Raw genomic sequence first — 10,932 nt, forward strand, 5'->3', positions numbered from 1 at the left:
GTATTCGAAAAACAGTATGCGAAAGGACCAGCAAGATTCTGAAGTGTGCATCCAATTAATGCTACACTATCCCATGATGCCACGCGGGAAAATGCATGAATGGGAGTGAAGAGACGCAACTGACACGGTTAAGTCACGGCTGGAACACCGCCCTGGGTAGGTGTCTAGGGGGCATCTAAAGCAGATGCCCGAGCCACCTCAGCTGACTTCTCTCGATGTGGAAGAGCAGCGGCTCTACTCCGAGCTCCTCCCGGGTAACATACTACTCACATTTATACCGTAGTACATGTAGTATCTGCGAAGTAAATTTAAATTAAAATGTAGAACATATTCGAGTAGCGGGTGATTTCGGACGCAGTCTGACTTCTCATTTCATTAAAAAATGCCTCAGTGTAGCCTCCTAGTGGACAAATTAATTTGTTAAAATATTCAAAACACATGTGGGCACACATACACGTACACTTAAAAACCAAAGTATACTTTGGGGTCATAAAGATCAAGCACATAAGCACATCTATAAAGAAAATATGTAACACTAAAATGCGCAAAAATAAATAAAAGATTTAAACCAGCCTTTACACAAGTGTTAACAAATCACTCAAGCAGAAAAACGACTGAATGATTAGTGTGCTATGGAAATGTGGTTTTACTGTACATTGGAGTCTTCCAAACGATCAGACATTTGGTGTCTGTTCTAGTGGTTTTCAACTCTTGTCCTCTGGGACTCCGCGACTGCATAATTTGTTCCAGCTTGCACTAACACATCTGATTCAACAATAATCAGCCGCCGCTGGATTAATTGAATCAGGTGTATTAGTTTAACCTCACATGGTGGTGAAAATCCATCAAGAAGCTGGAACTCAAACTTGCGTATTCATGAGAGAATCTGGGCCATGATTGCTTCAACATATACTGTCCGTCTGCTCCCGTTTTACTGAAGTTACTGCTTTGTAAACTCAGTTCACTTTTCAACAGTTTGATCTCTGACTTTTGACCTCTGCTGATTTAAGGGCCCTGAAGGAAACAGGAAACTATTGGTTTGGGTCTGTGTGACCTTTTCTTTTTCTCACACGTTCTTTTCTATCGCCCGTAAGAGGGGTTTGTAATCATCAGCTATGGGTCGTTTGAACACAACCTGCTGAAAGCGAACTGACACGCATTTAGTGGATTGAAACATCAGAACAGAGCAAATGGAAACCATCAGGCTGTGGGTCACAGTGTCAAAATGCTAGTATTAATGATTAGCCACTTATTATCGGTGTTTAGTATCCACTTTTTATTTTTCTGGTTATGGTTTAGCAATCTTATGTGCTTTTGATTTTTTTTTATTCACGTTTCTATTCAGCTTGTTTTGATTATAGTTCCGTTTAGTGTAAATAGTTAATAGTTAATTTAAAATGCAACATTTAATATTATTTAGCAAAAGTTTTGAACATTTATTTTTAATTTCAGTTTGAACAAATACCATGGACTATTTTAACACTCTAGGCACAAAGTCCAAAGCGCATGGCACAAGCAGGCATGTTTGAATCCACTGTTTGTATTTTAAGGACGGAAAATTTGCTCTGCACCCTGGCGCATGGTATAACAGGGTTGTGCGTATTCTCTTTATGGGTGTTATGGGTGTGTTTTGACTTTTGAGAATAAACCAATCAGAGTCTCATCTCACATTCCCCTTAAGAGTCAATTGTGTCGCGCCATAGCGCATTTGCTATTTACATGGCAGACTTTGAAAGTGTAAAAACTGAATGCTTCACTAGCGAGAAAACAGTTATACAGACTATCTGCAGCACATAGATAAAGAAGAAGCTCCGACCTCTTTTGAAAAAACACAATCTCATTTGAATTTAAAGCACAGTTGCACAAGTAGGATCAAAGCCTAAAAGGGGCAAATTCAAAAAAGTTATAAAACATTATTTGTGTGGTGTTTTGAGCTAAAACTTCACATACACACTCTAGGGACATTAAAGACTTATTTTACATATTGTAATAAGGGGTATAATAGGTCCCCTTTAAACCTTATCAACATTATTAAGTACAAGCTGAGTGACTGATATTTGTTAGTTTGGCTATTTTATTGTTATGATCTGAGGTAAACTATCTGCTGCCACTTTCAGAATGGCAATAAACGTCTTGTAAATGGGTATTCAAACTCACATTTGTGGCCTTTAACACTGAATAAAGCTTATAATCAGCACCTGAGGTGATCATTGTCATAGCAGTTTATGCTGTTGTTCAGATGCAACGATGCAAACTGTTTTTAAAACAGAACATGTCGCTGTAACAGATAGTTAGGGAAAATATGTACATTTTATCACAAGTCGGAGTGTCAGGTGTAGTTAGAACATGGTGTAAACTAACACAATTCTGACGTTTGTTAGTTTTTTTGTTAGCATTAATGAACTAAAAGTTACGAATTCATTTTCAAAAGCGTTGTGTTTCTCAAACACGTTCCATGTGGACCACCAGCTCTGCACATTTGCCATGTCTCCATAACCAAACACACCTGATTCAGATCATCAGCTCATTAGCAGACTGAAAGACCTGTAATGGGTGTGACAGACAAGGAAGACATCCAAAACATGCAGTGCTGGTGGTCCTCCAGGAATATGGTTGAGGAACACTGGTTTAAAAGGAACTGCAAAACTACAAACGTCCAAAAATGTATTTTTAACGATTTAATTATTTACAAATAAAAAAAAAACAAAATGTCACAGATGTATTTACATACATTTTTAAAAGTTGAAAATACAAAACAGTCCTAAAAATAATGTCAAAAATAACAGCAGCCTAGATATTCAATAAAACGACCAATGAGGGCAGCAGCGCAAAGAGGAATTACATTAACTGCGAAAATCAATAAAACGCCACAAAAACAGGCACTTTTCTGTATACACACAGCGAACACAACATTTAAATCAAAATACATTCTTGTACTTGTAAAAACCTTGTAAAAACCCTGCCTGTGCGTTACTCTATTCAGTACTGCAGTTTGATGAAGTATCTTTGCACTCATGGCTAAACTTGTTCTTAAAAGACCCTCCGCATGTGTGGCTTTTAAACCTTCAGGGAGTCGTCTTTGAGTCGAAGCGCTCTGTTATGACCCAATATTTTCCTTCAAAGACATATCATCCGTTTGTTTTGTTTACAAATGTTATGATTCAAATCTGCACGCCAGATTAAACACAATAAACACTACTGGAGGATGAAATGCCACGGCTCGGGTCCATCTATAAAAGGTATAAATAAATACCGCGTATAAAATTTCGACAGATATATATATAAATTACACCATGTGAAAGAAAAGACCTCCAAATGTTTGTAATTTCAGATCTATAAGACCTACAGAGTGACATTTTAGCACACTCTTTAGAGTGCAGTACATAAAAAAAGAAAACAGCCCCAAAGGAGCCACAAAATCTCTCCAAACTGGAGTAAGGCAAGGTGCGAAACGTTAGACCATCACCGAAACATTCTGGAAGTGTCTGATAATGCCCCAGATAGGCGTTTATAAACCAACGGCAGCGCATATTGCGGTTTGCAATCTGATTTCTTTAGTAACCAATGTTAAAAAAGGTGTTTTGGAAACAGTAATACTGAATCTAGTCCTTAAAAGCACTGTAAAATTCAGCAAGCTGCAAAAAACAAAAACCGAAAATGTCGTCTTCAAGTAATTCCAGGGAATGACATTAAGAACAACATCTGCTTTCACATGGATGAACGCCACAGTTCATTCATCATCTGTCCTTGATTTCTCACCAGCCACAACAATCTCCTAAAAAAAGTTCCGATGTTGTCATTTCCTTCATTTGTTCACAAACACATCGATAATCTTGCACCTTTTCTGTACCAGTGGTTATTATGCAACATCTATACACCAAAGCAAACTTTAGCCTCCAAAATGTTTGAATGCTAATCGTCCTTCACGATGTAGATGCTAAACCATTTAGTCTTATTTACCACATATGGAGATCTAGTAACTTATTTCCATGTCTGAATAGTACTTGAAGACCTTGCGGATCCATTCAGAGTAGAAGGCCACGTTGACGAAGACAGCAGGACGTCTCGCTACTGCACAACCACGGCCGTTGATGCTGACGCCAACTATCACTTTGCTCTCTCCTTCCTGGCACACCAAAGGGCCACCGTAGTCTTTCTGCAAGAGGGAAACCAATAATTATTTTTTTTAATCAGGTGATAAAAAATGCTATACGAATATTTATTTAAAAAGGCTTAAAATATACTTGAGTAACAGGAAAAAAACTACAGCATTTAACTTCAGAATTTAAAATAAAAGATTTTTCTTTAATCATAATGAGTTATACTCTAACACAATATTCATTTAGTACTCAAAGTAAGGTTTAATTGATTGTCAAAGTAATTTGACAGATATTATAATATGTTATTGCCAAATCTTAATTATTATCTATAAATTATTTCAGTACTGGATTTTATTTGCATTCAAACATTCTGCTGATACACTAAACAAACATATTTTAAACAGATAATGGACATACGGCTATGGAAAAAACATTAACAGACCACTTAAAAATTCTCAGTTTCTCTGTATTTACTGGATATTTTTAGCTATGGGTTTACGTAAAATGTCTTATAATTTTTTTCCCCAAATTTGAAGTACAAATATTGTCATTGAGTTCTTCTTCCCACAGAAACTGTCAGTTGGTCCTAAAATAATTTTTTTAATCATTTTTGTGATTGAAAATCAAGTTTATTCCAACAAATGCTGAAAATACATTTATAAACATTACAGCAGTTATTTTATGCAAAAATAAAGTTAAAAAAGCAGCTTAAAAAGCAGTTTACAGTGTAAAACAAAAACATAAACTATGAACTGTAAATCCAAAGAAACTGATGATTGGTTCTTGCAAGTTAAGCACTTAAAATTAATTGCGTGTTTACTATATGTAATGGAAGAAAATATATGTAAAATGTATTTGGTACTATTTTAAGCAGTAAAAATACTGTTTATTCTTCAAGAATTACTATAATTGTGTATTTTATATATATATATATATATATATATATATATATATATATATATATATATATATATATATATAATTATACAATACATTAATTATCAATTTGAACTTGAAATGTAATGGAGTACAGTTCCACAAAACGAATACTTAAAGAATAGTAACATTTACTCATCATTTCCTCTCCCTAAAATGAATCCAAACTTTTATGAGTTTCTCTATTCTTTTAAACACAAAAGCAGATATTTTGAAGAATGCTGAAAACCCGGTAGCCATTAACTTTCATAATAAAAAATATATTAAAATGGAAGTCAATGGATACTGGCTTATTTATAAAAATATTTTCCTTTCTGTTCAACATAAGTAAGAAACTCAAGCAGGCTCAAACAAGTAGAGATAGTTTTTGGGCGAATTAGCTCTAAATTCAGAAATCAGGTACCTCAAATTACTCTAGTATTTTGCACCCTTAATAAAATCCACAATCATGGAACAAAACTGAAACTCCTGAGAGAAATGGATGTGACTTGTACCTCACAAACGCCCTGATCTCTCTTGCCTCCAGCACAGATTTTGGTCTCGGTGATGGGCAGGATGCCATTGTGGCTTTGTGAACACCTCTTGTTGCTGACAATTGGAAGTCCCACCATCTTCAGACTGCCCTCGTGTCCTGTGCCTAACAGAGAGGAAAGAGAGTCAGCTTTTAAGGAAATGTAATGGTCTGGAAACTCAACTTATCAATCTTAAATAACAACTCAGACTCTTGATTTGCATAAAGCGCCTTAACATGTGTTTATTACGTATAAAATATACACATAAATATAATATTATCAACCCATATTCACAAAATCAATCTGGAAGAATAGAATAGAATAGTACCTTTAGTGTCTCCCCATCCATACATGAGACACAGAGTGCCTTCTGCAACAGCACAGCCAGCGACCGGAAGCTGAACAGTTCGCACATGCTCAGAGAGAGGGGCAGGCCTGGGCATAAGACTATGAGTTACCATCAGGATGGCTGGCTGGATGAGAAGATGAATGGGCAGATGGATAATCGCACTTACGTTGTGAGTTTGAGCAGGGCCAAGTTGGATCCCTCGGGCCCGCAGACCACATGTGCGATTCGGAGAGCCTGCGTGCCGGCGGATGCATTGAGATGAAGAAGCCCCACCTGCACGGTGTACTCGGAGAGGTCAGGAACGCTGAGGAACGTGCAAAAAAACATCATATATAAGCATAAATGTCAAACGCAGAAGTTCCACGACAACTAAAGTATGAAATTATCTGAGCAGAATGGTGATAAGTCATTTGAGCTTTTTCGAAAATACAGTCAAGCCAAAAACTGCTCAAAACTGTTCAGCGATTCCCACAGTATCACATTTTATGAGCTATAGTTTAGAAATTAGTAATAAAGTATTATAAAACTTACAGATTCATCTTGATAATGTCAGATAAATCATTTATTTTCTTGTCGGCTTAGTCCCTTTATTAATCTGAGGTCTAAAAATAATTCATAAATAAATAAATAAATAAATAAATATATATATATATATATATATATATATATATAGTTGAAGTCAGAATTATTAGCCCCCGTTTATTTTTTTCCCCAGTTTCTGTTTAACGGAGAGAAGATTTTTTTCAACACATTTCCAATCATAATAGTTTTAATAACTAATTTTTAATCTGTTTTATTTTATCTTTGCTATGATGACAGTAAACAATGTTTTACTATATAATTTTCAAGACACTTTTACACAGCTTGAAGTGACATTTAAAGGCTTAACTAGGTTATTTAGGTTAACTAGGCAGGTTTGGGTAATTAGGCAAGTCATTGTATAAGGATGGTTTGTTCTGTAGACTATTGGGGAAAAAATTGCCTAAAGGGGCAAATAATTTTGTCCTTAAAATGGTGTTTAAAAAATTAAAAACTGCTTTTATTCTAGTCGAAATAAAACAAATAAGATTTTCTCCAGAAGAAAAAAATATTATCAGTAACACTGTGAAAATTTCCTTGCTCTGTTACACATCATTTGGAAAATATAAAAAATCATATATATCAAATATAATATCATTTATATATTTGTAGGTTCACCCTTAGCCTCAGAGTAAGACAAAGCAAACTTGTTTTGTGGATTTTAAAGGTGTCTAATAGATATCCAAACATACATGTGCTGGCTAATTCAAAGCTAAATTTGGTCAGTAAAAATCTAGACATATAGCAATAGGTTGTTGCTAGATTAGAGAGGGATGCGGCCGGAAGTTAACAAGAATTATTTATATTATTTATTAAATTTCCCATTTATTGTACTTTATTAATGTCTATTCCCACCTCAACCCTAAACCCAACCATCACAGTACTGTAAAAATGTATTGTTATATGGCGTCATAATGAATGCTACTATAATTGATGTACATATCACCCTTCCGGTCAGCCGTGTATCCGATCAATAGACATATAACAATAGTCCAAAAATAGACTAGTCATCAAATAAGCAGGAATGAATGAGGGTATGAATGATGTAGACAATCTCCATATTTTCTGGCAAAAATAATACCTTTCTGTAATGAAGTTTTGTTGGAAATAGAAAAGATTTTAGAATACAAATACCAAAAGACTTTATTACAAATTATTATTTATATATTAATATATAAATATATTAAGTGTGGCTGGCAAAAAGAGGATTACCAGGTATTGGTATGAGCATGGCAGACCCTCGATTGATGATTTGATAGAAATAGTGAACGAAATAAGCAATATGGAAGAATTGGCATTTATTTTGAGACTTAAATTGGACTTACTTCTACAACATTGGGAGAAATAGATTGATTATAGCAGTTTTAACAACTGTTGAATGCATTGAATCTGGAACAATGTAAAGCCCCAATGTTAAGTCTTTTACTAATTTATTATTATTATTATTGTATTTATTATTTCACATGGAATATTTGAAAATTGTATACTTTTAAATGTAAAATGTTCTGTTGTAAATTTTTTAAAAGTTGTCAATAAATTAAAGTAATAAAAATAAAAGCATCCATGAATGAATGAGTACAAATGTGAATTCTGTCTTATATCTAGCTGTTTCCATGTGTTTATTGCCTCATTACAAACATAGCCATGTTTTTTTTTCCTCTTTACACAAAAATGTGGCAAATTTCACAATATACATGTTACACTAACAAAATATTTAAATAGAATTTAGGCCTCTAATCTGTATATCCTGCATTTTGCATTTTGGCAAGCTGTAACCAGATGACACTCCATGGTCATAAATGGCTGCCAACTTTACACAACTGCTTACTCTTGATTAAAGCTTGTCCCATTTTCAGAATAAGAGTCCCACATAAATATAAAGTATAATACAAGCTTAGATAAACTTAGAATGACTACACATGTGAAGTCTGTCTTATATTTAGCTATTTCCATGTGTTTGTTGCCTCATTACAAACATACACATGTTTTTGCCTCATTACAAATATATGTGGTTAATTTCACAATACACACGTTAAACTAACATAAGATACATTTAAACAGTACTTTAGAGTACTCTAATCTGCCTCTAATCTGTATATCCTGCATTTTACATTCTGGCAAGCTGTGAACAGATGACACTCCATGGTCATAATGGCTGCCTACTTTACAGAACTTTTTACTCTACCTTAAAGCTTATCCAATTTCCAAAATAAAAGTCACACATAGCTAGTAAGTACATGCAAAGTCTGTCTAATCTGTCTATTTGACATTTTTGGACTATTGTTAGATGTCTATTAGATTTTTAGTGAAAGCCCAAATTTAAACTTGTTTTAGCCAAAATGTCTATGTTTGGATGTCTATTAGATGTTTTTAAACACTTCAAAAAATGTATGCTCATCTGCTGCTGAACCAGATTCATGCAAGCCTGAACTTCAATACTTTTTCCAGTCTCTCTGCAGCAACTTCTTCATTTCCAGTTGTTTTTTAGTCCACTGTTTGAAGAACTTTTACACATATGTCAAGGTTTACTTTATTTTGCTATCCTCACTTGCATAAATGAACTACGGTGACCTACACCCACTCGTAAAAAAATATCAAAAATTGTGTCGGAATAATTTCTTGGTTTGACTGTATCTAATGTGGATCACAGGCAAAGCAGATAAACATGAGATATATAAGTTGGAGAGCGTCCCTGGTAAAGTCATCTCCACTTCGGATCAAGGCAGAGAGGTCAGTACTAGCATCCAGTCCGCGTCTTCATGCAAAGCACAAGATAGCTGAACCCACCAGGGAGCGGATCTGGGGAATGTAGAGATGATCTAAAAGCCAGACACGCTCACTTTCGTTCTCCTCCTGTCCCCCTTTTTCCCCTCAAACTAAACAGAGCCAGCAGGTTTTCACTCAAGTGCCACTGAAGCAGATCCACAGGCGTATATCATGCAGCCGAACACCGAGGCTAAACAGATGCACCACTGACAGAGCGGAGAGCCATCAGTCACAGTTTGAGCGGATCTGTCACTGCTCTCTCTTAAACCGGAAACTCGGGATCCGCACGTCTCGTAGAAAACATCAACTGACAGATGGGAACACAAGGCCGGGATGAGCCAGAATCAAGCACGCCCAAGTAAATGAGGGCAGCCCAAATGTGGTTTGCATTGACAAGAGAGCACGGCTAAATGATAGGGAATGGAAGATGGATTACCAGGTGGAGAAGCACTGTTGATCAGTGAGAACCCATTCTTCTCTGATGAGAGAGCCACCGCACCAGTGTCTGTTCCTGCAGGAGGAGAATCAGAATGTGTTGTTAAGGCCACAGGAATTAGCATATTCCTAGGTAATTCATGTTATCCATTAAAGGGATGGTTCACCCAAAAACTTTTACTAATTTATTATTCCTTCAAATGTTCCAAACTTGTTGGACTTTCTGCTTCTGTTGAACACAATAGAAGATATTCTGAAGAAAGCTGAAAACCTGTAATCATTAACTTCCATTATCTTTTCCTATTATGGATATCAATGGTTTTCTTCTTTTAATTATTTTCTTTTGTGAAAAAACAAAAATGTTTCATTTTTGGGTGAACTATCTCTTAATATAGACCAAATATGCTGGATCTATATATTAGTTTAACAAAAAAGGCAATGGTCAACAAATATAAACAATATTTCAGTGTTTTAAACAAGTTGTAAACATTAAACCATCTTCTCCAAAACTATAAACAGGAATTTGGTGTAATGAAGTCCAGCTAATAAGAGTTTGAGGAAATCTCATTCCTCAGTCCAAGCAACTGGCACTAAAGCCAACAATCTTGCTGGAAATGCTGGAGGGAGATTGCATTGGTGCTGTGACCCAAATAGATGTGAAATTAAGTGTAACAAAGGCCTACTAGTAAGAGCTGTGTGGGTAAAACTCACTTCCCTGGTCTCAGGAGATGTACTGACAATTAAAGTTGTTAGCATCTTTTTCTTACATTAGAGATTGTTAGTGCGTCCACTTCCCACACACTGGAGATGCTGAGTTAAATCCAGCTTAAATCCTCTTTACTTGTTTCAAGAAGCACACAAGGACAGTATTGGTGTCCTTGTCTGGCTACCTCCAATGCAAGAAATGCTGGTTTAAATCTAGCTTGGAGCAAACAACTAAAGTCTTTAGCACCCTTGTTAGTGTACATGTCCCCTAGTGTATGTTTGAAATACTGGGTAAAATCTTACTCAGAGTAAAATGTACACGCAACATCAGCATATAAAATCCAAATAAGTATCTGAAAGAAATAGTTGTGCCCTGTTCAATTCAGATATCTACAACCTTAAAAAGTGACCCCTCAAAGTCCAAATGAACTGTTATTTCACCATATTGATTTACTTACAAACAGAAACTGAATATTAAGTAGGGGGCGGAGCTTTCTTTATGTGCTTCATTCTCTTAAAGCAAACAGTAAAAGAGGCTTGATTAAGATTA

General features: G+C 35.5%; 1 protein-coding gene across 11 annotated transcripts in view; it reads right to left on the minus strand.

Moving 5' to 3' along the window:
• Positions 1 to 2,667: 2,667 nt before the first annotated feature.
• The window catches only part of hgfa (hepatocyte growth factor a), a 51,222-nt gene continuing 42,957 nt past the window's right edge, over positions 2,668 to 10,932 (minus strand). For 9 of the 11 annotated variants that reach the window (XM_073945979.1, XM_073945977.1, XM_073945975.1 and 6 more), the window contains 5 exons: positions 9,679 to 9,753; positions 6,064 to 6,201; positions 5,877 to 5,983; positions 5,531 to 5,673; positions 2,668 to 4,156 (listed from right to left, as the gene is read on the minus strand). In XM_073945979.1, the coding sequence (XP_073802080.1) occupies positions 3,974 to 4,156; positions 5,531 to 5,673; positions 5,877 to 5,983; positions 6,064 to 6,201; positions 9,679 to 9,753 (646 nt within the window). In that variant the 3' untranslated portion in view covers positions 2,668 to 3,973. Of the gene's footprint in view, positions 4,157 to 5,530; positions 5,674 to 5,876; positions 5,984 to 6,063; positions 6,202 to 8,993; positions 9,550 to 9,678; positions 9,754 to 10,932 lie in introns of those variants that run through there. The other 2 variants (NM_001013274.1, XM_073945980.1) reach the window with 2 other exon arrangements.

This window comes from Danio rerio, chromosome 4 (assembly GCF_049306965.1).
Source record: "Danio rerio strain Tuebingen ecotype United States chromosome 4, GRCz12tu, whole genome shotgun sequence".
In the NCBI taxonomy this organism is placed as follows: Eukaryota; Metazoa; Chordata; class Actinopteri; order Cypriniformes; family Danionidae; genus Danio; species Danio rerio.